This window comes from Gadus chalcogrammus, chromosome 3 (assembly GCF_026213295.1).
Source record: "Gadus chalcogrammus isolate NIFS_2021 chromosome 3, NIFS_Gcha_1.0, whole genome shotgun sequence".
In the NCBI taxonomy this organism is placed as follows: Eukaryota; Metazoa; Chordata; class Actinopteri; order Gadiformes; family Gadidae; genus Gadus; species Gadus chalcogrammus.
In genome coordinates this window covers 16,768,897-16,796,224 of record NC_079414.1, presented here as the reverse complement: position 1 = coordinate 16,796,224, position 27,328 = coordinate 16,768,897, and the positions used below count along the sequence as shown (strand labels likewise).

Sequence of the window (27,328 nt, the reverse complement as noted above, 5' to 3'; positions counted from 1 at the left end):
GACCCCCGCGAGCAGTCCCTTGTCAGCCAGACCTCCACAGAGACCGTGGAGGTAAGGGGACACATGCATATGCACACAAACATACACACACACACACACACACACACATTCACCCACACACACACACACACACACACACACACACACACACACACACACACACACACACACACACACACACACACACACACACACACACACACACGTGCATCTAAGGACACACATGCATACACACACACATGCACATACATGCCGACAGTCGCAGACACACTAAAATGCACAGTAAATACAAGATGCAAAGATAAATACACATACAGACACAGGAAATGGTAAACATGCACACAAACACAATTCCTTGCATAGGTGTGCATTTGTACTCTGTACATTCTATCCCTCTTACTGTGAACCGTATTGTTTTTGGGTGTGTGCTGTGTTTCAGCCCGTCCTCTCCGTCTAGTTCTTCTCCTACCGTGTCTTTATTGCAAGTGAGCCAGCTATCTGGAACACTAAACACACACTAACCTCCTCCATGGTTACCTTCTTTCCCTGTGACATTTGAGGCTTTCTGACTCTGAGGGTCTGTGTGTGTGTGTGTGTGTGTGTGTGTGTGTGTGTGTGTGTGTGTGTGTGTGTGTGTGTGTGTGTGTGTGTGTGTGTGTGTGTGTGTGTGTGTGTGTGTGTGTGTGTGTGTGTGTGTGTGTTTGCGTGCACATGTGAGTACGTGCCCAATAGGGGAATCTTAGGGAGACATTTGTGCCCTCTGATCTCTTAAACTGACTACTGATCTCTTAGGCTGACAGAAGGAGAGAAGGAGAGAGATAGCTGTTTCCATGGCAACAACTGCACACATGTGTGTTTGGGGAGGGGGGGCAGCTAGGGTGAACGGCGTGGCAACAGCTGCCCTAAGTTCCAGCATGGAACCACACTTTGCTTCAATGCATACGGAGTGCAGGCACACAGCCACATTCACACACACACACACACACACACACACACACACACACACACACACACACACACACACACACACACACACACACACACACACACACACACACACACACACACACACACACACACACACACACACACACATGCCAAAACACAAGCCAACACAAACCCAGTCTCTTCCCACCGTCTGCTCAAAGTTTTTCCTTTCTGTTCCATGAGGGCAAAGGCTCCATGAGGAGGAACCACAGAGATCAGTTCACTTCCTTGCTAAGCTAATCGCGCTGAACTAGCAGAACGTATTCAGGACGCCTGCTCCACTACGCTCTACTCCTACAGACTAGTCAAAGGATTACTTTCTGTGTGTGTGTCTAAGTGTGTCCGTGTTTTGCGCGTACAGGATGTGGTGGTGTAATATATGCTTGCTCAGCTAAGCGCACACATACACACACAAACACACACGCACTGCTTGTGCAGGGATGATTTCATGGCCCCAGTGTGCAGGATTTTGAAATAGGACCATGGACTGCTTTCGGCTGCAGAAGAACAGGGTAGGTACCAACCCCATAAATACTGCATTGCAAATGGAAAGTTTCTTCTGTCATAGTTCAGCGTGCTGGGCTATGTTGCGGCACATGTAGCGGGGTTGCGTTGCCTTGTCGTGTCATGTCAAAAAAGAAGGACTTAGCCATGGCCACTCATTGTAAGGTTTGGAAGTTTGACAGGCTTTGAAATGATATTGAAATGGGAACATGGCTGTGTTTCAGCGAGTCTGAGCGGCTCTCACACGTCAACAGCAGCATAGCTCTTTTCATGGATTCAGTGGGATGGCTTCTAAGGATTTACTGGGATGTTTAACAAAAATCTGTTATTTTGTTTTTAATTCTGCTACATTGCAATAAACTGTTGCTGGCAGTCGTTCATATTGTGACTCACTCGACTCATACATCCCATAAAACCTTAGATTGCCCCCTCAGACTTTTATTTGTTTTTCGTCTCTTAGCAGTTGTCCTAAGGACACAGCTGTTGCCAACCTCAGATCCGTCCCGTTTTTGTTCTTGTGAGAGTGGGTGCATGCCTTGTGTCGGCAAGCACATGCGTGTGTGTGTGAGAGAGTGAGAATGTGTGCACGTGTGTACGTGTGAATCCGCACGGGGAGACGTGTGGTCCTTAAGATGAGGTCCATCTGTGTCCATCCTATTGGTCACATTCTCAAGAGGCCTCTCTCGTTTGTATGAAGGTCAGTGCCTGGGCCAAGAATCTCCCTCTTTTAGAGGGAGGACGTATTGTTGATAATGGAGGCAAAGCCCCAGAATCAATGCAAACTCAAGTCTAAATAACCTTTCAAAGTAGCTCCAAGTCCTCCTTAAACCACTGAGGTCGTATAGTGCTGGGGAGGCACAAGACGCAAGATGAAAAAAATGAAAGAACACACACACTGCTTACCAGTGTAAGAGTGTCTTCTTTGTGGGACCACCCATTAGGAGTATGAATATAATCATGGTATTGGAAGGAGCCTTCCATTTAGAGTGTCATCGAATGACATTATAATCTGCTATCCAACATTCTCAGTGTGGGATTTGCAATTTGAATTTGCAATATCCGGGGAGGGGGAGGGGCGGGGGTGGTTGAGTTTTGGTTCTGGGTTTGAATCCCAATGTCCGCTGTCTAACCATGAGCACCAGCACCTTGAACTGTCCCATACTTGGACATCTTCGAAATACAAAAGAGCATAGAGCGCAAGTTATTGGATATCTGCTGTTGATTAGCATTGAATTCAAGACATGCAGCACTGAAAGTCATATGACCTCAAGCGGCACACTAATATGCCAGCCAGACAAAAATCCTGTTAAATGAACATGACTTGTGGTGCCAACAGAGCCAGTATTCCCAAGGAGATTCTCATATCAGTCAAATCCAGGGGATAAAACGGCCTTTGATGTCATGTGAGTTGAAGCGGAGCGTTCCATGACACAGTCCCAAACGGTCTTTCCGTGTGTGTGTGTGTGTGTGTGTGTGTGTGTGTGTGTGTGTGTGTGTGTGTGTGTGTGTGTGTGTGTGTGTGTGTGTGTGTGTGTGTGTGTGTGTGTGTGTGTGTGTGTGTGTGTGTGTGTGTTTACACAGCCTGAGCGGTCAAGGGAATTACTTATAAAAAAAACGATCTCAACTACAAACAGAGATTCCCTCTGATCCCGCCCAATATACAGTTAACATGCAGTATTTATAACACACAAAAACACACACACACACACACACATCCATTTGCCACAAATAAATAGCTACTAACTCACGCAGACACACACACACACCAGACAGACAAACAAGACCAAACAAACGGAGCAACTTATACGGACTGGCGCGCCCCACCCACACTAATGGGCCCGGGCGGGCGTCGCGGGGAGGCTGCGGAGCGAGCCCATCACACAGCAGGCGGGGGCGTGAGAGGCAGCTGTCTCTGTAGCATATGCTCGCAGCAGCGGGGAGAGTCTGGCTGAATGAGCGATTGTGTGGCGGGCTCTGGCTGCTTGTCTGTGTGAATGAGGACAGGCGGACTGCCTTAACTCAGCCTGACGGCGGCACTAAGAGGACCCGGCTGCACGGGAGCTCAGTGCTCTCGGACCGACATGCTGGTGAGCGAGAGCAGCACCGCGCACTCTGCCACCAGAGAGGAGTGCTGTGTGTGTGTGTGTGTGTGTGTGTGTGTGTGTGTGTGTGTGTGTGTGTGTGTGTGTGTGTGTGTGTGTGTGTGTGTGTGTGTGTGTGTGTGTGTGTGTGTGTGTGTGTGTGTGTGTGTGTGTGTGTGTCTACCTGAGATGTGCCCTGCATGCCACTATACAGGAGTTCTGTGTGTGTGTGTGTGTGTGTGTGTGTGTGTGTGTGTGTGTGTGTGTGTGTGTGTGTGTGTGTGTGTGTGTGTGTGTGTGTGTGTGTGTGTGTGTGTGTGTGTGTGTGTGTGTTGTGTGTCTGTGTGTGTCTACCTGATGTACTTTTTAACTTTTATGTTTTATGTGTCTGTTTTAATGTTGTTTTGATATCATGCACTTTTATGTATGTTTATTATCTTGTGTGTGTGTGTGAACTTGAGGTGTTGGCACACCTATGTGTACTTTTTTCTGCATGTGAATGCCTGTGTCTAAATCTTTATTTATATGTTTTTGCATGTGTTTGTTTCTGTACCACTGCATTATTTGCACGCACGTATGTTTGTGTGTATGTGTGTCTGTGTGTGTTTTTGGAAAAAAAGGGACAAACTAGACAGTCAGTCGGTCAGTAAGCCCCCCCCCCCCCCCCCAAAACTCTTCGGATCTACACGATTCACGTTAATGTCCTTTTTTGAGTTAAAAAAAGTGACTAGTTTGCAGGTATGACTGACACAGTGTGTGTGTGTGTGTGTGTGTGTGTGTGTGTGTGTGTGTGTGTGTGTGTGTGTGTGTGTGTGTGTGTGTGTGTGTGTGTGTGTGTGTGTGTGTGTTTACACAGCCTGAGCGGTCAAGGGAATTACTTATAAAAAAAACGATCTCAACTACAAACAGAGATTCCCTCTGATCCCGCCCAATATACAGTTAACATGCAGTATTTATAACACACAAAAACACACACACACACACACACATCCATTTGCCACAAATAAATAGCTACTAACTCACGCAGACACACACACACACCAGACAGACAAACAAGACCAAACAAACGGAGCAACTTATACGGACTGGCGCGCCCCACCCACACTAATGGGCCCGGGCGGGCGTCGCGGGGAGGCTGCGGAGCGAGCCCATCACACAGCAGGCGGGGGCGTGAGAGGCAGCTGTCTCTGTAGCATATGCTCGCAGCAGCGGGGAGAGTCTGGCTGAATGAGCGATTGTGTGGCGGGCTCTGGCTGCTTGTCTGTGTGAATGAGGACAGGCGGACTGCCTTAACTCAGCCTGACGGCGGCACTAAGAGGACCCGGCTGCACGGGAGCTCAGTGCTCTCGGACCGACATGCTGGTGAGCGAGAGCAGCACCGCGCACTCTGCCACCAGAGAGGAGTGCTGTGTGTGTGTGTGTGTGTGTGTGTGTGTGTGTGTGTGTGTGTGTGTGTGTATGTGTGTGTGTGTGTGTGTGTGTGTGTGTGTGTGTGTGTGTGTGTGTGTGTGTGTGTGTGTCTACCTGAGATGTGCCCTGCATGCCACTATACAGGAGTTCTGTGTGTGTGTGTGTGTGTGTGTGTGTGTGTGTGTGTGTGTGTGTGTGTGTGTGTGTGTGTGTGTGTGTGTGTGTGTGTGTGTGTGTGTGTGTGTGTGTGTTGTGTGTCTGTGTGTGTCTACCTGATGTACTTTTTAACTTTTATGTTTTATGTGTCTGTTTTAATGTTGTTTTGATATCATGCACTTTTATGTATGTTTATTATCTTGTGTGTGTGTGTGAACTTGAGGTGTTGGCACACCTATGTGTACTTTTTTCTGCATGTGAATGCCTGTGTCTAAATCTTTATTTATATGTTTTTGCATGTGTTTGTTTCTGTACCACTGCATTATTTGCACGCACGTATGTTTGTGTGTATGTGTGTCTGTGTGTGTTTTTGGAAAAAAGGGACAAACTAGACAGTCAGTCGGTCAGTAAGCCCCCCCCCCCCCCCCAAAACTCTTCGGATCTACACGATTCACGTTAATGTCCTTTTTTGAGTTAAAAAAAGTGACTAGTTTGCAGGTATGACTGACACAGTGTGTGTGTGTGTGTGTGTGTGTGTGTGTGTGTGTGTGTGTGTGTGTGTGTGTGTGTGTGTGTGTGTGTGTGTGTGTGTGTGTGTGTGTGTGTGTGTGTGTGTGTGTGTGTGTGTGTTTTTTCCCATTCTATCTATGGCCATGCACGGTCCAGATATACAGTCATGTATTCAGGGAGAGCCAGGCTCCGTCCAGGCAGCACACTGATCTCATTGTGCCTAGAACCAATGGGCTTTTTTCCGAGGGGCTGTAGCCAATGAGTTCCTTGCCCAGGTAGCTCCAAGGCTGGCCGGCTGGGCGACACCGCTGGGTGACCAGAACCAGTAGAACCATCATGCTTAGGGAGGCGGTAACCAGCTGACACAAGCTTATGTGCGTTGGATTGCATTTGCCCCCCTGCTCAGCACTTTTAGGAAGCTTTATCTTAATACCAGGGATAAAAAATAAAAAAAACGGTTATTTGTGGTGGGTGGAGAAGGGTCTCTGTATGTATTTTTAATGCATGTGTGTGTTTGTGTGTGTGTGTGTGTGTGTGTGTGTGTGTGTGTGTGTGTGTGTGTGTGTGTGTGTGTGTGTGTGTGTGTGTGTGTGTGTGTGTGTGTGTGTGTGTGTGTGTGTTCGTGTTTCTTACAACTGTCTGTTTGCTGCTTGGGTTGGAAATTCTACACTAACCTCTATAGCGTGGCTCTCTGACACATGCAAGAGCTCATGCTTGGAAAGTGTCTATGAATGCACACTGTGTGTGGTTGGCAATCCAGCTTTACAGTAAGGCATTGCGGTAGTTGTATAATATACTGTGTGTGTGTGTGTGTGTGTGTGTGTGTGTGTGTGTGTGTGTGTGTGTGTGTGTGTGTGTGTGTGTGTGTGTGTGTGTGTGTGTGTGTGTGTGTGTGTGTGGCAGGGTGTGTTTGTCTACGTGTTATCTGAGTGCTATCTGGACTGGGCCTTGGCGTGTCCTCTGTCCGTCCCCCCAGGCCGGATTCCAGGGCTGCCCCAGAGAGCAGCGATCAGGAAGAGGAAGCTCTGGCTGTAAACACACACCTCTTTGATTCTGTTCAGTCTGGTTCCCCGCTGAACGATTGAATAATTTCCTACCAGGGATGACAGTGTGAGCACTCAAATCTAAATGTCATGTGGAATCAGCTAATTGCTTTTCCACAGTCAACAGTCAAGTGCAAATGTACCCCATATTTGCTTTGAAGGGCCACTATTTTACCAACCGGTTGGTATGTGATTAGCCACAGCAAGCCGTTTTAACATCTGCCCTGGCCGGCGACTTGGTGACATCACAATTGATCCTCATTGAGGTATGCTGGATAGTTCATAAATGGACTGCATTTATATAGAGCTAGTGCGTTACAATATTGCGCTTTACATTCACACATTCATGCACACATTCAGGTACACATTCACACACCTACGGCGGTGTCAGCCATGCAAGGCGACAGCCAGCTCGTCTGGAGCCACTCTACCTCCTGAGCTACTGCCACCCATCAGTCTACAAACAATCCCAGTGGACTATGGAAACTGGTAGGCTTATCAATCCATCCTACGTCTAGGTTTCAGGTACTCCCAAAAAAAAATTCACAGCTCAGGGCAGATTTTTAAATGGGCTGAAATGCCTCATCACACCCAATAGGTGTGTCTTTTCTAAAATTACTCTAAAATTAGCCCATCATCAAAATCGATCCTGAGGTTTAGCAAATTACCAAGAGTTCAAGAGGAACCAACCCCTTTGACTAAAACAACATTTCTGAACACAAGTGTCTCAAAATAACTGAGAAAAATTGCTTCATCGCAAATAGCTTTGGAAAAAAAACACAGCTGCCTACAACAACAACAACAACAACAAGAGCCAGTCCTGTTTCAAGTACGTACAAATATGCAATAAATCTCTGCAAAAAACCTGTGTTTGGCGACCGTTTGTGAGTAATGGAGTTACGGTCTGATAAACTTTAACAGCGGCATTTATCTTTTCCGGCCTCCGGTCTTGGAACGCTATGTTTGGTGTGGAGCCAGAAAACCCAGCCCAATCCCTTGAAGAAAACAGTGGTAAATGGTTGTTGTGGTTATTAAGAGAGGCACGGTGGCGTTACTGCGCCGAAGGGACTGCTTCTGTACTTTAACTCTCCTTTAAGTCACATTTGAGATCAATTCCAGCCCTCACCATGGCTCCCAGATTGCTGATCCAAACTGCCACCTCGGACGGGTGAGGCATGAGCATAGTCTCTTTAGGATTCTGGAACGGTCCTCCGACTGCAGCGAGACACAAAAATATAGAAGAAATTCAGCCTACAGTTTTAGAGGATCGATATGTTTTATGTTCTGGAAAAAAAAACGGTTTCCACTCGTAGACTTATACCAACCTTAGGTTTGAAAGGTTTGATTTGATGCGATGGTATTCAGTTTATTGGGCAACCAATTATAAAGCATCCTGAAGGTTTGCAATTGAAAGTGTTGATCCTTATTTCTAAAGTGGACCTTGATGTTGTTTATGCTATGACAGTAAAAGTAAAAAAAAAAAACTCTTATTCTAATTCTCTTCACACTGTCTGGTATCACATTAGTACCACAATAAAATAATCTGTTACCTTCATTAATATTCATATTAATTCATTACTGGCCTAGAAGAATGGGAGGTTGTTGTCCATACACAACAGCTTGTGAGGTTAAGATTGCATATTGCAAAATGCCAATAGATGAAAGAGACACACTGGGAGTGTGCTGGGTATGATAATAAAATACCTCCCCATGGCCAGCATAGTCTACTGGGAGTAATTACACTGTGTATGTATGTGTGTGTGTGTGTGTGTGTGTGTGTGTGTGTGTGTGTGTGTGTGTCTGTGTGTCTGTGTTTCTGTGTGTGTGTGTGTCTGTGTGTGTGTGTGTGTGTCTGTGTTTCTGTGTGTGTGTGTCTGTGTGTGGCAAGTTTGTGTTTTTGTGTGTGTGGCAAGTTTGTGTTTGGGTGTGTGTGTGTGTTTGGCAAGTTTGTGTTTGTGTGTGCAGCCCGCCTGCTCTACTGCATGCTTTGTCCTGCAGGTATCCTACATGTGTTGTTGCCAGCCCACCTGTCATGGTGGCTAGCTCGTGGCCTGTTTCTTTTGGACAGGACTTTTATTTTGATAGGCTCCCAGTGTTGCCGGAGCCCCCGGTCAGCCCCAGCAGGAAGAGCTTTATCTTCAACCTTCTTGTGCTCTTTCATCAGTTGGGTACAAAGCTGGTTAGCAGGTGGAGGCTTGGAGGAGGGAGGCTTCACTGATGATTTACCTTCTTCCTTTGCATGCGTGCCATTTCTCTGCCAGGCTAACCGAGACCCCCTGTTTCTGACGGGGGTCACCTTCCCTCCGGAGCAGCCGGCCAGCCCAGAGACGCTGGTCAAACTAACCGTCTACGATGTGAAGGACAAGAGCCGCCAAGCTGTGAGTCAACTTCTTTTATTCCCGCTGTGTGTTTGCATGTGTTTGCATTTTGGATTGTCACAACCGCCCCCCCCGAGCACGAGCAACAGAGAGGAATGGGGAGGCGGGGGGGGGGGATTTTGGATTCTGTTTGTGGAGGATGTGTCTTTGAGGTTTTTTCTTTTTTTTTCTCTGAGGGGATTGAAGAGAGAGGGAAAGCGCTGTGAGAAACGCTGGCGCAGACCCTCATTATCCATAAATTCATCCGGCGTATCTGGAGGTCCTTAGATGTGGGTGGTGAATTACTGCATAATTTCAGTAATCATGCATGCACTGTCAGTCACGCACCCAGCCCTTGAGTTGTGAGCGAACTGGGTGGGGAAGGCTCCACTGTGTGTAAGGGTGTTGCGGTTTGGGGTGGTGGTGCAGCTGGGGTCTATCCACTTGGGGGGGGGGTACGGGGGATGACTACCAGCCAGAATGGTAGGGGGGGAGAGATTTATGCATTGTTTTGTCGTCATGTTTAACTTTTTTTAAGTAGCATAATGTTCTTGGAACACCGTAGCTCTTGAGTGATCTAAAATAGGTGTGTACAGTACCGTTTACTGAAATACCAACTGAAAAAAATATTGAATGATTCATGTCACTGAATGATTAATCTGGAATTTTGTGCCATTTATATCGTTACAAACCCTTTCAAACCGTGGTTGATGCAACATATGTTAACCGAGCAACAAGCTTTCAGGTGGAGCAGATTGTTCCTGAGCAACCACCAACATTTTAGATTGCCACTTTAAAGGCTGCTTAATTATTCAAACCTAAGACCTAACTACTAACGAATGCGATGTGCATACATTCATTGGGACATTGTCATTACCGGCAGGTGTTTATTTGGGCGGATGAAGTGTGGTGAAGCATATGCATGAAAATATAAGAAGCTGTGTTCAGCTGCTCCAAGCAGAGATGGTTGTTGCCTTACATGGCTGATACTTACAGCTGACAAACAATCTGCATGAAGTCTGAATTGCAATGGATGGCCAAACATTTTATATACAGTATATATTCATATATTTATTTTTTTAATTGAAGTCAGCTTGAAATTACACTTTTATTTTCAGCAGCACCAAGGAAGTGATTCGTAAAATGAAACCACGTTCTAAGCCTTCCATTGCCAACCTAACTCCGGGATGGGAAATGTTACATCCTAAACCCAATCACCTAGCCTTGAGGCCTTATAGACTGCCACATCAACTAGTTCAGACTCCATTAGAAAAATTATTAAGATCCATACCTTTTAAAGTCATCCATGTCTGGTTTGAAGTAGTTGTTTGTTGTTTTTCCAACTCATGCTCAATAGAAATAAGTCCTCTTTTCAGTTTGTTATATTGTTATGCTACATCTGTACTGTTATTTTCCTCCCTCTTAAAAGACTGGTAGTATAATTTGATGAAATTCAATGCCAACTATAAATTTATAAAAGGCGTCCGTGAATGTTCTGTGGTTCGTATAAACATGTGAAAACGTTGGTAATAACAAACACCTGAAGCATTTCACATTTAATATATGAGACAAAACAAATGCTGTATGATACATTTTAACTAGGCGTTTGTTGTGACTTGTGTTATCAGGGACTTGCTACATTTCACTTGAGTTAATTTCTGTAATTTGTTATTAGAGGCAGCGAATCTGTATCTCTTTACTCACTATTGCGCTCCCTACTCTCTCTGTCTACCTCTCTTTCTCTATTTTGCCCTCTCTTGTTCTCATTCTTACCTTGCTCCGGGTGAGCAAGGTAAGAATGAGAACAAGCCGAGCAGCTGTCACTCTGTCATTGATGCAGATGACACTGCGCGTCATTCAGGCTTGACATCTCAACGCTCAGGGCCCAACCCTTGACCCCGAGGAGGGAGCCTACTGCGATCGGCCTCTCGCTGGGTTCACGTCTGGCTCCTTATCTCCTCACCTCTCCACAGCGCTGAATACTGAAACGCTTCTGTCTTTTTTCACCCCTTCGGCTTTGATGAGCGGGATCACAACCCTTTCTGAGAAATGCATCCTCCCTCTGTCAATTCCTTTCTATACCTTTATCTCTCCTGTCTTTTACTGACAAGGGAAGACAGGAGGCGAGAAAAAAATAAACATAGTAGGCAGAGGAGCAAAACCAGAAGAAGTACAACTGTGCTCTTCATTCTTCCCTCTCTTACTGGGAAGGAATAGAGGAATCAAATAAATGAGTCTTCCTGTCTTTGTCTCTTCCTCTCTTCCTCTCATCGTCTCATCCTCTCTATCTCTCTTTCTCGCTTCCTCTATCCCTCTCTTCCTCTCTTCCTTTCTTCCTGTCTTCTGCTCCACAAGCACAGAACAGTAGAACAGTGTGATAGTATCTCTCTCCCACTCCCACTCACACAGTTACTTTTTCTCTGAGCTGCGGTTAGCATTCAGGGTTTCAGCTCGGCTGGGCACGGCTTGGTGCAGCTTGGCTTGTCTGGGTCTCATTAGGGAGTCTTTACGTGACATAGCCATGACCCCTGACAACGAGCTAACACACCGCTGCTGCTCCCAGCTGTTTAAGTGGCAAAGCGGAGGGCATTCAGCTGAGACCCAAGTTATTTTATGTTGCATATTTTTTTTTTTTGCAGTGAATCTGGGATATGCGGCTGTGTACAGTGCAATTCTGTGAAGTGGATGCCGTGAGTGCGTGTGTGTGTGTGTGTGTGTGTATGCGTGTTTGTGTTTGCAAGTGTGTGCTTGTGTGGGCAGCTATTTGCCAAGGCCAACTGAGCTATTGATGAGCTTGCCGGTTGGAGTGAGGTGTTTTTCTTTGTGTGTGTTTCTGTATGTTTGTATGTCTGTGGATGTGTCCACATTAGCACATAAACAGAAAACTTTGGCACTTCTTTTCAGTGGTTTCCTGCAGTTAATCCCACACCTTCCAAGTATCAAATAGCATATGTCATTGCCATGGATTCAATCTAGCATAGCCAGAGCTATTCCTTAAGAAATATTAAAAAAGGTATTGGACAGGAAAGAGGGGGAAATTGATTCTTGAAGACCAAAAAGATCTTGCGGATGATATCCCTTTGCCTTGGGCATCGGTTTTGACACATTTTGGGTGATTGCTACGCGGTCATTAATATTGAACAGATATCAGGAGGAGCTCAGAGGCAGGCAGTAGGGCAGTGGATGAGGGCTACATCCTTCTATTAAATGTCAGCTGTCCAGCCTCGAGTTCTTCCTCACCAATGAAGATCAGGGGCTCGCGTCCGCTTTGTCACTTTCTCTGTGACTCCTCACTTCCAAAGCAATCCCAATGCAGTCTGATGCCCACCTATTCCCCAGTTCCCTGTTGAAATCCTTGAATGTGTTCATCACACCTTAGGCGAAGCATACATCAGAAAGCTCCAGTCTAAAAATTTTACATTTAAATAGAAATGTTCTGCAGATGCGGGGGGGGGGGGAGTGTATTGGCTGGGGGTAGTCCCAACCAAGAGGTACTGGGAGGACCCCCTCATGTCCGCTGTGTGCCTGTAGGCACCCTGTAGAGGACAACAAATGGATACGGCTTAACATAAACCTAAACTGTATGCAAATGAGTGCAATTAAAATCTGCAGTATGGTCGTTGCAGCATAGTTTGCCTTCCGATGACAAGACAAGGCCCTGCATGTAATCCCAGAGTTTAATCCCCTGTGGACCGGTACACAAGCTTTCCCGATTTTACCATCAACATTTTCAAAAGTTACCAAAGAGCCATGTAGAGTGAGAGTGTATCTCTTTGCACAAGAAACCGATGAAGTTTGGAAGAAAATAACACAGAGAGCCGATGTTTGAAGACACTCTGCTAATGGCTCACCTAGCTGTTCATTGTGGGTTGGAAACTGATCCCTGAGTGTCCTTGTCGTCTCAAGAGGTGGCTCTGGGCTCCGGAGGAGCTCTTTCACACAAACCACAGCATCTTGTTCAACGTATTCTCCTCCTCTTCCACCACCTCTACCGCCACTTCCCTGCAATCAGGGTTGCAGGCAAACAAAGGGACCTTGCCTTTAATTACAGCGCTATTTTTATCGGATATTGTAAGTTATGATATAATGTTACATTACACACTACAATATCAAAAAAACAACTCGACCTATGTTGTATATTTGATATACACATACATACATCATCCCAATTAATTCCAACAATGTTCAAACCCGTAAATATCCTTACTTTTATTATCGATAACGGTCCATTACATTTGGTGAGGTCACATGCCAATGGCGTCATATACACTGCACTTTATGCCCCTAAGTTCTGGGGCAACAGTTGCTTATAGGCCAGCCACCATGCACCATTGGAGTGTTTCCCATAAATAAACGTTACTTGGGCGGTCATTTAAATCTTTAATCTTTTTTCATACTTTCTTTGAGAATGACAGAATCCTCGGCGATCAACAGTGTTTCCCGTTCATGGACTAGGCTTTTACCGTTTCAAATGGGTAAAACCTTATTTCACTGCAGAGATGCAGGCAGCACACTGATTCACTCTCTGTCTCTCTAGTCAACACATTGAAATGGACCAACTGTGAATAGCCCCTTCTCCATGCTCCTTCTGAATCGAAACATGATCAGGCGCGGGACGAAGAATTGTGGTTGGCTTTCCCCCGCAGAGAAGACGGCTGGCCGAACTCCTTTATAGAATCAGCCTCATCATTCAGGTCACTCATCAGTATTGGCGATGCCAGAAATACCAAAACTCTAATCGAATACGTGGCCTTAATGTCACCGAGTACTCGTGATGTATTGCCCCTGAGTCGTGTCAGAACGAACTTTAGCGCCAATGGTGTTGAGGATATAAACTCCATGTTCCCACACCACTTCATGTGTGTAACGGCCCAGCCCCAACAGAGGGAAACGCTCGCGATTGGCAACGCCTTCCATTCACTTTGTATTATACGCAATATCGCATGGGGCAAAGGATTGTGGGAAGGCTTGCATCAGGCGGGGGCAGGGGGCAGGACCAAAGTTTACCTTCATTAACTTTATGCAAATGAGAGTGTATCGCAACCCACATTTGGCATGTGATATGTGATACGATCACATTCCACGTATACTGGCGGACTCGTTTTGAATTTAATTTCCTGGTTGTTCCATCGACCACGTTGTGAACTCCCGCCAATCGGGTGTGGTCTGGCAGGGCGGAACCATGGGGGAACCAGGGCTGAAAACATGATGTCCTTTTGGTCTGTACTGCGTCAGCGCAGCTTTCCCCATAGGAAAAACAACAGAGTTGGTCGCGTTCAATGCCCCGAAAACGTCCCAACTGAACGCCCCTTTAGTTAGACGAAAGCCAGGGCATAGGCAAAATGCAGAGTTTAAATGAAGCATTCTGAAAGGTCAGTTTCTTTAGTGGTCTTCTGGCAAGCTGCTTGCCAGGCTAAAGGGCACCTTGGGAGCTTATTTCAACATTTCACTGTGCTGAGTGAGCGACAGCCAATGGCAATTTAGTAAGCACAGGGCTGTTAAATTATATCTGCAGTACAGAACACGGATACGGTATCGATGAATAAAGCCTGGTCCTTTTTAATAATAGTAATTTAGCTCAGACCATGGCTATAGGCTTAGATAGACATTAATCACAATTATGTTGTTATTTTCTTCCGCTTGTTTGAGAAAGAGCATAATTCTTTATAGACTTTTTAAACGTCTCGTTTAATCTAGTTTTAAGACTGAAACTCAATAATGTTTTGTTCATTTTTGTCAGTAATTATTTGTTATTGTGAATAGTCAATGATTAATTAAGTCAATAATGACTCTGTAACCTCTGTAGTCTCTTTGAGGAAGGCAGAATAATGGTGGGCCATGAAACAATTGCCAGTATTGTTTCTTGGAATGTTTCTTTGTCACTACTTGGTATATATGGTATATATAGATAGGTGTAACAATACAAAGTATGGTACTGAAAACGTCTTTTTTTTTTTACTTGTTTTTTGTTACTTGTTGAATGCAATAATTCTTCTTGCACTCTTTGAGCCCTATCTTGCATCCGGCGCAATTGACTTAATCACTGGCGCATGTGTCGTTGCTAGTTTGCAACTGGCGCAGAGCGCTCTTTTCTCTCCTGCGCCACGCGTCGGTTAATTAGGGAATGATCTTGCGCCGCAAGGGGCGGCTCGGCGAAAGGAGGAGGCGTGTTCTGGTGCAAACCTTCCCTGGTGCTATTTTGACGTTTCAGAAACCACTTGCGCCACAAACCAGGAAAATACCTGGTTTAAAGTCAGCGGCGCGTTGTTCAGATGCTATTTTAAGGGCGCATGCATAATGTTGCTTTTGAACCTTGCGCATACACTTTGCTTCTCTTATCTACCTAGCCACTCATTCTTGGTAAATTATTTGGGAAAGAACAGCTGATACAGCGGTAATAAGTTGTACTTTTAAATCAATGCATCTGCAAACACCGTACAGTAAATGCATATTTTCTTGACACAGACATCGTGTACATGCCCATAACTTTTAGGATTGATGAGTATTTGATCGTGAGAAAACATTGTTTTACACCGCGAGTGAGTGTTAAAAAGAATGAATGAATGCGGGCGCGCGTGTGTGCGTGTGTGTTACTTAATAAGTAAATAATATTTACTTATTAAGGGTTAGCTTCAACAAAAGTGTTTTATCTTTTGCAACTGTCATAAACCTCTGGACACATCGTAGATAAGTATGACATCCCTTTTTAAAATGCACTCGTAAAATGAACATAAAATCAGCATTTTAAGGAATATTTGCAGATTCCTTTGGTTTTAGCTGTTTACTTGGTAGTGGTGGTTTGACCTTTGGTGTTATTCATAACTGTGGAGGTGATAGGAATTGAGTATTGGATGTCTTGCATGATTTCTCATTCTGATTATGAACCTTTTGACTGAGGAGAATCTGAAGAATCCAAAAGGCAGGAAGGGCACTCCACATATTCTGCCCCTAATTTACTCGTTGCTTTTAGGCAAATAAGGATGAATGGAATGCACAAAGGAACCCTTAGAGGTGGATTGAAGAGAGAGAGAGAGAGAGAGAGAGAGAGAGAGAGAGAGAGAGAGAGGAGAGAGAGAGAGAGGAGAGAGAGAGAGAGAGGCGAGAGAGGAGATGAGAGAGAGGAGAGAGAGAGAGAGAGAGAGAGAGAGAGAGAGAGAGAGAGAGAGAGATGGAACTGTAAGCAAAGCTTTTTGACACATGCACTCAGACATACAGCCAGGTGCATGTGTTCACAAAATAACGTCAAATATTTTTTTCGTCCGGTTGAAGTCGCTGCAGACTGGAGAGAGGGCTGGGGATATGAATGGTTATATTTGTTGAGTAATGGCCTCACGTGTATACAGTTCTGTAGACCTTAAATTACAGTTATCCTACCTTTTCCTGCCAGACACATAAAAATGCTTGCCTACAAATCAAATCCCACCTTTACATCGCTGTTCATTTTTAGATTTTGTTTTTACTTTATTATATATGCCAAGTCTCCAAAAGCTTTTTAATTTCAATTGTAATGACTTTGAAGGGATTCTTGGACTAAGTGTCCATTGGAGGGTCCTGCTTTTAAGGCTTTTAGCTACTTTTTTCTTAATAAAGGGAGAATTATTTTAAATTTAGCTCACTCATAAAAAGTGTTGGTGCCAGCGAGTTGAAAATTAAAGGCAAATAAAGTGGCTTGGGACTATTGTGAAAAAACGCTTGCGGGCGTACTTTATTGACGCATAAACATTCATTCTATCATGTCTACTTCATGCTACATGTTCCCCTCGGCATCCAAACCAAAACACAGCAGACTGCCAGTTAACAGAGCAACATATTACACACAAGTGACCCCTGAAAAGCCTTTTGACCGCTATAAAATAATTTGATGGTCTAAGCAGGGTAGGCGGGCGACTGTGTAATTATATAAAAAAAATACAACCAGACATTCTATACCAAGCCCCCCTTAGAATCAATGTTCTTTTAATTTACTTTTTCTTTTTTTTTTTCGGTTTGTTTCAAATCGTTAAGTACCCTCGACAATAACCACAACAAAGCGAAATGCTCTGCCAGAGAGAGAGAGATTGTGCGTGTGTATGCGTGCGTGCGTGTGCATGTGTGTACTATATTTGTGTACGTTTAAGTCCACGGTGCGAAAGGGGGGCTGGCTGGCGCAGTCAGTCGTGAAAACAGTTGTTGTAACGGCGCACGCTCAATCAAGGCAGCCATGTAAATCTTAACAGAGAGACTAATTACTTTAGAAGGAAAAAATAAAAAGTGCCGAACACTCCTCTGCTGAGCTGTGTTGGCTGCCACAAGGAGATGCACTTCCCCGCACTGGAAGCCAAAATATGCTGCAATTACTGCAAGCAGACCTCATTACGCTGGCGAAATATCGGATACTTGTCGTCATTAAAACAACAAACAAAAGAAAAAACAACAAACGCACTCTGTCTCTTTCATGTGAATGGAAAAAAGTTATTTATTCAGAGAAAAATCCTGCCTGCCATTATTGTCTTTTGTTTTAACTTGCAAACAAGAAAAAACAAAGTTTCTAAGGAATCGTTTAGACAGGTGAAAAAAGAGGTAAAGGACATTAACCACCTGCTGGTTAGCTTTCATTGTACCTGCCGAGCCGACAATAAGGTATTTACAACAAAACCTCCCTAGGTAACTGCCTTATTACCTCATTTAATTGGTTGATTGACGTAATATAATTAATTAGGGTTAATTGATTACTTACTTGAGAAAGAAACTGGAATATACAATCCCCTAATTGATTTGCCATTATCGAATACTAAAGGTGACTTTACAAGCAGGATCCTAGTAGGACATGGTATAGCTGCTGGCAGGGGCGCATACACTACATACTGTTGTTTAAAACTTCATTTTCCATCATATTTCATGTGTCATATAATTATATATAGAATAGACCAAGTGATAAAAACAAATAGAAATGGGGAAAATGCTTGATGCTTCACTTTTACATCATACCTGCTCAAGGTCATTGTGGCCGCTAGTCCCTTTTCCCCCTGTGTTTTGCTGCTTGAAATCTATAAATCTATAAATCCCTTCCAGCCTCACAAAAACACGACAATGACAAATGTGCATGACCTGGCTCTCCCGTTTTTTGGCAGCTGCTGGTCTGTCATAGCAAATCTGGTCAAAATGATCAGAGCCATGCAAAAACATCCCCATCTACCATCCACAGAACCCCCTCCCCCGGTCTCCACAAGGTAGTCCTTACATGAGCAGTAAGTAGCCTGGCGCCTTCTAATCAGTGGCGCATTAGAACGCTAAACCCCACCTCTTCAAGGTGGGATTTGTCTGGATCAATTCGGTAATACATTTTTCATTTGAGCATTTAATCAAACGTCCCTCTGACCCAATCAGTGGCAGCACTAAAGCTGGGGCCGCTGTCCACCGACCCACCCCACTCCCCCAGTTCTGCATTACAGGTGCTCTGTCACCCACCATAGAGGCTTAGCAGACAAATGAATTAAGGGGTCACAGGTGACTCACACACTGGGATGCTTATAAGCTTTGCCTCCCTTTGTCGAAATGAGTTTAGTCCTAACATAGATTGTTGTTTTTCTTTTTCTTTTGGGTGGTTCGAGAGTGGATTGGGGAGGGAGTGGGGCGAGAGTGCTTGAGAAAATCCTCTTTCTGTCAAACCCTTCTTCCTGTGGGTTCTTTGCAGTTTAATGGTTTCCTTTGAGGGGAGACAGAGGTAGAAAGTGCTGATGCGTTGCGGTGTGTCTGTGTGTGTGTGTGTGTGTGTGTGTGTGTGTGTGTGTGTGTGTGTGCATGTACAGTTGAGTATGCATGTCTACGTGAGTCTGTGTGTGCGCATTCTGCGTGTGCACGCGTGTCGGTGCACAGAATTTTCCATGGCTAACTGAGTGACTGATGAGCTTGCCCGTAGGAGTGAGGTGTCTGTGTGTGTACACATCGTGGCTGTGTTTGGATGTGTGTGTATGTGTGTCTCTGTGTGTGTTTCTGTGTGCTTGTGCACGCACATTCGTGCGCAAACTGCGTGGCTGTGTGTGTATTAATGGCCGACATTTTAACAGGCTAAAGGCTCTGAACCGGCCACAAGACATACGGCAGCTCAATTCTTTCTATCACCGGATTTCTGTGGGTGCTCATTATTCCAGTAGGAGTGCACCTTGATTAGTGTACCCCTCAACCAAAATGTACAGTTCAAACGAGACTTGGAGAAAACATGCTCAGTCGGTTGCCAGTGTCTGCTTAACTCAGATTGATGATGATATATTTCTCTCTGTTCCCCGGAAGGACAGTGGTGAGCCATTAAAGACCCTAAAAGTCCCTTCCCTCCGTTTTTTTTCTTATAATTTCTTCCCTTGTCTCAAGAATCAACAATTTCCCAATCTCATGGACTATTTATGAGTGATGTACAAATCACATGTTTGCATGATGTATGTTTGCATCTTGTTATCTGCATATGTACTCATCCCCGCTGTCCCACAGCCCCAAACGACAAATACAAGCATCATATCCGTCTCACAAAGAGCTCTCTCTCTCGTGTGTCGTGGACCTGTTTTGCTGCTGCACGTCAAATGACAGAGATGTCTCATAAGCAGCTAATGTGGGCCCGAGAAACCCAACACAACAAGCACGCTGAGGCAACTCGGCTTTCCCGTCTCTCTACCTACTGTGCATCCTGTTAGTGGTGCTGTCGAGAGGTTGACAGATGGGGAAATGTAGTAGGTATGTGTGCTGCACTAATAATCTCGCCCTCGATGATCCCCTATGGGATGACATAGTCAGTAGATCTCTCCCGAGTGCTGAAACTACTTAACTAGCAGTAAGACAAGGAAAACAATGGGCAGAGGGAGTTAGTGGGCATGTAAACACTGGTGTATACAAATGTGTCTTTTTATGAAAACATGGCTATTGTGCAATCTGTCCAACAGCCGAGGTGAGATGCATCACGATAAACTGTTTCATCGATGAAAAGGAAAATACCATGCAAATGGATTCAGGGCTGTCCCTATTGGTCGGATGTGATACATCACGATGTAATTCATTGCAATATATTTGTAAACCGTTTCCTTTGTTGGCCTTTGTTGCAAATCAAATTAAAAAAGAAGGGCACACCCCTGTGACTGACCGGGCAAGAGAGAGAGGGAGAGAGAGAGAGAGAGAGGGAGAGGGAGAGGGAGGGAGGGAGAGGGAGAGGCAGAGAGGGAGAGAGGGAGAGGGGGCGAGACTGAGAGAGAGGAATAGAGAGGGATCAATAGTAAAATGATAACAACATGTGTATCATATTGCTTTTGGCCATTACAGAGATGAGTCCTGTAACAATGCCTGGATTTAGTGGCAAGTACCACCAGTATCATTGTAACACACCTCTAGAACACACACACATAGACAGGGCATATGTTTATCCAGACTCTTCCAGAAAGAAGGACTTTTACCAGCCTTATTTAATCATCATGCACCTAGACGCCTGTTACAGCTGACCCTGAAATAAACAAACAGACGTCTGGCCACACTGTTGAACCGACACACACGCCTAACACTTTTGATGCCATGGTAACTGATGATGGCTCAGCATTTCAAAGGGGTTTCATACACCTCTTCTTTCTTTAGCAACGTAAATCTGAAAAGCAAGCTTTGTAATTGTTATATTTTATTTCCCTAGTTGTAGTAATTGACTGTCACCCAGTAAAAGTAAATATATCACATTCCCGAGTGCTTTCCAGAGTCCAAAACAATGCTACAGCTAACTAACACCGATCAGCCTAAGGGACTTCAAGAGTCTATAAAGCATTGCTTGACTCGAACAGGTGAACGGTCAGTTCTGGATTCAACGTTGGTGTTCCTGCAATGGGCACATTGTGTCGGCTTCAGATGTTCACACGACGTGGAGGTGCTGAGGAGCCGGGCCAATCACTGTCTCTGTGACTGAGCAATTGATCTGGGTAATTGTCACCTGCTTCTTTAAAGGGAGCTGAGAGAGGGTTTGATTCTAGCTGTTTCCTTTCCTCCATGTAACTGTTTGAAGAGGGGAACACTTCAGGCTCTGCACTACCATATTTTTGTGCATGCCTGCATCTGTGTGTGTGGTGTGTGTGTGTGTGTGTGTGTGTGTGTGTGTGTGCGTGCGTGCGTGCGTGGCGTGCGTGCGTGCGTGGCGTGCGTGCGTGCGTGCGTCGCGTCGTGCGTGCGTGCGTGGCGTGCGGGCCGTGCGTGCGTGGCGTGCGTGCGTGCGTGGCGTGCTTGCGTGCGTGCGTTGCGTGCGTGCGTGCGTGCGTTGCGTGCGTGCGTGCTGTGCGTGCGTGCGTGCGTGCGTGCGTGCGTGCGTGCGTGCCGTGCGTAGCGTGCGTGCGTCGTGCGGCGGCGTGCGTGCCGTGCGTGCGTGCGTGCGTGCTGCGTGCGTGCGTGCGTGCGTGCGTGCGTGCGGTGCGTGCGTGCGTGCGGCGTGCGTGCGTGCGTGCGTGCGTGCGTGCGTGCGTGCGTGCGTAGCGTGCGTGCGTGCGTGCGTGCGTGCGTGCGTGCGTGCGTGCGTGTCTCTGTGTGTGCGTGTGTGTGTGTGTGTGTGCATGACCATGTGTCTGTGTGTGTGTGTGTGTGTGTGTGTGTGTGTGTGTGTGTGTGTGTGTGTGTGTGTGTGTGTATGTGAAAGATCATGCACAGCCTGTAGCCTTATTGGCCTGGGGGTTAGCTAGGAGCTGCATCCTGTTATATAAATGCTTTAAATCATAATACGCTCTGCAATCTACCATGGCCTTGTACGGTGTATCGCAGGCAGCGCACACGCAGACAAACCCCACACTGCGAGCTTAAAGGTTCGATGGCATGATAATGTCACCTCATGAGGTTTTCTGATATTAATATGAGTTCCCTTAGCCTGCCTATGGTCTCCCAGTAACTAGAAATGGCGTTAGGTTTAAAACGAGCTCTAGGTATCCTTTTCTGCCTTTGAAAAAACAAAGCTCAAACGCGCCGATTTGGAACTTTCCCAATATGTCATTATCCGGGGACATGTTACCTCCCTTTTCTCTGCTTTGCCCAATGAGCTATGACCGTGCGAGCGCCACGTGCGTGTGTGGGAATGAACACACTGTAACGCAAGTGTTGTACAGTGTTCTTTGTTATTTGGATAACCGTTCTGCTGTTGGTGTTATGGCGCATAACACCTCGCGGCGGTGGTGCCTCGCGGCGGTGGTGGTGCCTCGCGGCGGTGGTGGTGCCACGCGGCGGTGGTGGTGCCACGCGGCGGTGGTGGTGCCACGCGGCGGTGGTGGTGCCACGCGGCGGTGGTGCTGCCACGCGGCGGGAGACAATCGTGGTCAACAATCCCTTTCTCCTGCATGTCGCGGTTCAGTCTACTTCAGATTGATGTGGAATTGGAAGAACCAGAGACGTCGGAGAACCCGACACAGTCGTTTGAGATTCATAAGATCGTCTGGAGGCGCACACAGCTTTTGGCCGTGATAATATATATTATATGATATAGATATCCATGTATAATATGATATTATTTAGATATAGAGCTCCCGGACTCCCGCCGGAGCAGCCGGATAGTTCTAGAATATTTACAGAACACGGTCAAAAGCTGTCAGCGCCTCGCCATTGCGATACATCCACTGTAAACATTAGCGCATGGTACCGTTGCCGCAAGCTTCTCAGGGCCACACCCCCACCCTCCACCTTGACCCGCCTCTAATAAACGGCACGTTTGTGGAAAGCTCGTAGTGGCTGTAATTCTGCCAAAGCTGAATTTCTTGAACGTCTTCAAATACTGTATTAAGGGCCCACTAACACCTATATATAAGCATCCATAAAGTAGCACGCCATGGGACCTTTAATAAAAAACTTTTATGATGATTTTCCTGTAATGTGTCAAAGGAAAGGTTGTGAATGGGGCCTTATTCATGCTAGCTCCGGTGCACGTGCGAAGAGCAAGGTTTAGCCTTGCGCTAGGCAACAAGCGCATGAATGGTTAACTGATAGAGCGATTAACATCTTCACCTATACCTATACACCTACACCTATACTCTTATCTACGCTTTCCACCTAGTCATGTGTTTGGGAAAGTACATTTTGGTTAGAGATGATGCCAGAGGCAACAACCACCAACCTCTGGCCGGGTCTGGCTGATGCTAGCCGAAGATAACAGCAATAGTGTCTTAATGCTTGACGTAGAACTAGATGACACAGATCCAGGTTTGTGTAGAAAAGAACCACCGAAAACAAAACAACCAATTGAATACTGATAGTGAAGAATGTGTGCCGATTCATCTGTTTCTGGAAGCCTGTGGTCTGGTTTAAAGTGACTATGTGAGCAGGTGGCCTCAAAGGGCTTCAACTGTCCAAACTGCTTGGGTATTTTTTTGTTGCAGCACCTTTTAGTTGTATTTAGATGCAGAACTAATGGGCTGATTATGATATCTCCTGGTTGGTATGAGGAAGTTATCTGTGGTTTTGGTGTGAGGGAGAGCTTTTGTCCGCTGTATGTTTGTAATGTTTATTTTTTTGTGAGGTCCCATCGAAAAACGAGATGGTTCATCTCAAGGGGTTTTCTCTGAATACAATTGAAATATATATATTATGGTCGCACGTTCACGCAACGCAAGGGGGTTACGGACCCGCTACGTCCTTGCGGACCCTCCTTGGGTCCACTGCAAGGGCCTGACGTGCGGCTCACAAAAATTGTAACCTTGCGTCGAGGCGACGCAGCCGCAAGGGCTATTATTTTTCCGCTAACGACATCATTTCCGGCAATACGCTTTGTATTTAAAAAATCAAAGGCAAAGCATGTTACTTTTGCCTTCATAGCCGTAATCTTTATTTTTATTCGTTAGCAATCTGTAATAATAAATCTGTAAATGTCATAGATTCCCCAATAAGAGAGCTGTGGTGCAGGGGCTTAAATGCATTTAATGGCAGAGAGGTGATGATGGGGAGCTAAAATCTGTGGTACCGTTTATTGAATATTGCCGTCATCTAGATGGATTTACAATGATTCTGTTTCTGATCGGCCGTGCCTGTGTTTGCGTGTGTGTGTGTGTGGGTGTGCTAAGGGGGCTTTAGTTGGGTGTGTTTGGGTGTGTTTGTGTGTGTGTGTGTGTGTGTGTGTGTGTGTGTGTGTGTGTGTGTGTGTGTGTGTGTGTGTGTGTGTGTGTGTGTGTGTGTGTGTGTGTGTGTGTGTGTGTGTGTGTGTGTGTGTCTGATTGAATAGGTGGAAATGAAGGTTTGCGTGTTCTGGCAAGTATGGACAAGTAGGTGTGTGTGTGTGTGTGTGTGTGTGTGTGTGTGTGTGTGTGTGCTGCTTTCAGCATTCTTCCCGACAAGTTCCTGGATGCACGTTCCGGCTGTGGAATAACAAAACACTGTGAATCTGAAAGAGAGAAATATTAACTCCACATTCACCAGAGCAAGTCCAGAGCAAGAGTTTCCTTGAGGTGAATAACACATTCTCTTTCGCCTTGGCCGAATTATCTGTGTGAGTATCAAGCCTTCTGAATTTAAACTGTGAACAGGCTTTGTGACTGTGCTGTTGTCTCGCTTGCCGCAGCTACGTTGAAGTCAGTTACAGTGTCAAAGACTACTGAGCCAATGTCTGGGGATGGTGACACTGTGTTTCCTGTCCTATTCAGTTCAGTGTTTTAGCTTTTAATTTGTGGGTTGTATTCATTGAATATGTCTAATCTGAATTCCGACTTCATGCGTATTTCGTCTGTAGGCAAATTTGAGTCCCTTTAAAATTATATTTCTCTTGCCAATCATTTGCGCTTCAGGGTTTTTAAGTCACAAATTTGTTCATCGTAGTCTACAACACTTAATCACTTATAGCCTCCTTTTTCTCAAATTTTAGAATACCTTCTTAACCTGTTTTAGACGTTTTTTGGTTATTAATTCTAAATCAAAACCTCTCAGAACTGAGGGCAAAAAATTATTTATGTCATTGAAGCGTGGTGACTGGAGATGCCTGGTGCCAGAGGAAAGGAGCTCTGCTTATTAGCAGCCCTGATTGTACAATCAACCACCTTGCTGTGCATGGGAACTAAATATGGATGGTTTACTTTCGTCTGTGAAAAGGAATGCGTTCACAGCTTTATTTTTTATTTATTTGTTTACAGGAGATTTTTTTGACAGGTATAGCATTCGTTTAGAAAACAAACAAATTCCCAGAGAACATGATTAGTGTTAGGCAGAGACATATTTTGCAACAACTGCCTTTGGCTCCAATGCTCTGCATACCTTTTAGAACATAACACATTTCAACAAGCCCACAGAGATGCGGTCCACAGTAGCGTTGAAGAAGATGTACTTAACGAAACAGGTGGGAAAATAATACCATACTATTCATCACCGAATGGAAAATTATGCAGCATGTTGTGCTACGAGAATCATGTGACCCCTCTGTACAACAACAAACAATGGACACTTTGATCACAGAACCTAACGTTTCAGCCGCCAACAATCGTTTTTCTCGTTCTCTTGAAGAACACAGAGAAAGGAATGGACAGGTATATACAGGAATACTTTGTCTTGTCTGTCATTCTGTCATTAGGTCTGACTTCCTGCCTACCTGCCTGTTTGTCTGCTGACATGACATGCCTAGATATTGCATAGAGAAATGGGGTCAGGTCAGAAAGGGAGAAGGAACAATCCAAACAAGGAGACTAGGAGACATGAGCTCAACTCTGCAGGACACAGACACACAGAGGGAGGCTTGTTGGCTGTGATTTCCTCTTCCATACACTGTGCACACATCGCATTGCACACAGCAATACGCAGCCATGGAAACTGCAAAGTCAAAGGTACAGCCAAGTTTACATTTGAAACACTGAGGAAACTTTACCAACTGTCAAGATCCTATAATGCTTAGAACACTTCAAAACGTCTTCAAAACACTTCAAATACGTTCAAACGTATTTTTGTACTTCTTAACTGCTTTGGAGAAATCCCTTGTCACCAGTCATTGTAAATGCAAAACTACCTGAACATGGTTTGGTGAAGGCACTTCAGAAAAAGGTACCTTAGGATTACAGCAACACACAAACACTGCTGTTACTACTTGCTCTGAACATGCATTCTTGAATTGGTGCATAGAACATTTTGTAAGCTTACCCACAATTTCCCTGACATTGACCATAAACATACAAAATACAACTCTAATTCCTGGTTCAATCTTACATAAGATCTGTCACAAATCTGTTACAAATGTGGGCGGCACCAGATGTACATAAAGCCCTCTGGTAAATTGCAATACACTGTATAAACATTGGGGACACAGAACGGATATTCCAGATTCCCACGATTATCCGATATAGTAAGGAGATCCCATAACGCACAGTCCAAGTACCAAACGTACGCAGTATTTTCATGATGATTTGAAAATGTTGAAAAGCAGAATAGATGTATGACTGCGGTGTTCCCTATCTGGCAAGAAGCTCATGGCATAACATGAAGGCAGCAAGAGCAAACCTATTCCAGAGCTTTTTGTGTCCCGATCCCACTGGCCAAAACCTTCTGCACTAACCCCCCACTGTGCCTCTTATGTCTGTTTCTTTTGTGTGTGTGTGTGTGTGTGTGTGTGTGTGTGTGTGTGTGTGTGTGTGTGTGTGTGTGTGTGTGTGTGTGTGTGTGTGTGTGTGTGTGTGTGTGTGTGTGTGTGTGTGTGTTGTTTTGCTGGCATTGTTAGTTACATGACTGTACACACGCGTGTTTTCTTTGGTGCACAACCATTTTTGGACATTCCATTGCATACGTATAAGCCTTTGCTGTTGTGTGTGTGTGTGTGTGTGTGTGTGTATGTGTGTCTCTATATGTAATTGTATGGGAGCACATTTATCTGTGTGTTTGTTTGAGAGCACATAATTATGTGTGTATGTGCGTGTGTGTGTGTGTGTGTGTGTGTGTGTGTGTGTGTGTGTGTGTGTGTGTGTGTGTGTGTGTGTGTGTGTGTGTGTGTGTGTGTGTGTGTGTGTGTGTGTGTGTGTGTGTGTGTGTGTGCGTGGGTGTATGTGCGCAGGTATGTGCGTGTGTGTGAGAGCATGTGTGTGGTTGTGGGCCTACATGTGTATGTGTGTGTGTGTTCATGCTTGTGAGCAGGTGTGTGTCTGCACTTGATTCATTGTGTGTGCTGGTGAACCTGCTGGAGGTGATAAGGGCCAATGTAGAGTTGTGTCCTTTGTTCTGCTTGAATGAATCATTCCCCGGCGTTGAGCACATGTAAATTAAACCCTTTTGATCCCATCCATAAACATAGATTAGTGAAACTCTTTTGTGTGATTTGTTTTGCACTTTTTTTGTTCAGTATAGCCTGCAT

General features: G+C 45.3%; 1 protein-coding gene across 4 annotated transcripts in view; it reads left to right on the top strand.

Annotated features, from left to right (window-relative positions):
• The first annotated feature begins 1,187 nt into the window (after positions 1-1,187).
• The window catches only part of inpp4b (inositol polyphosphate-4-phosphatase type II B), a 119,051-nt gene continuing 92,910 nt past the window's right edge, over positions 1,188-27,328 (top strand). For 2 of the 4 annotated variants that reach the window (XM_056586325.1, XM_056586323.1), the window contains exons 1-2: positions 1,188-1,499; positions 8,953-9,069. In XM_056586325.1, the coding sequence (XP_056442300.1) occupies positions 1,470-1,499; positions 8,953-9,069 (147 nt within the window). In that variant the 5' untranslated portion in view covers positions 1,188-1,469. Of the gene's footprint in view, positions 1,500-4,477; positions 4,935-8,952; positions 9,070-24,334; positions 24,497-27,328 lie in introns of those variants that run through there. The other 2 variants (XM_056586324.1, XM_056586327.1) reach the window with 2 other exon arrangements.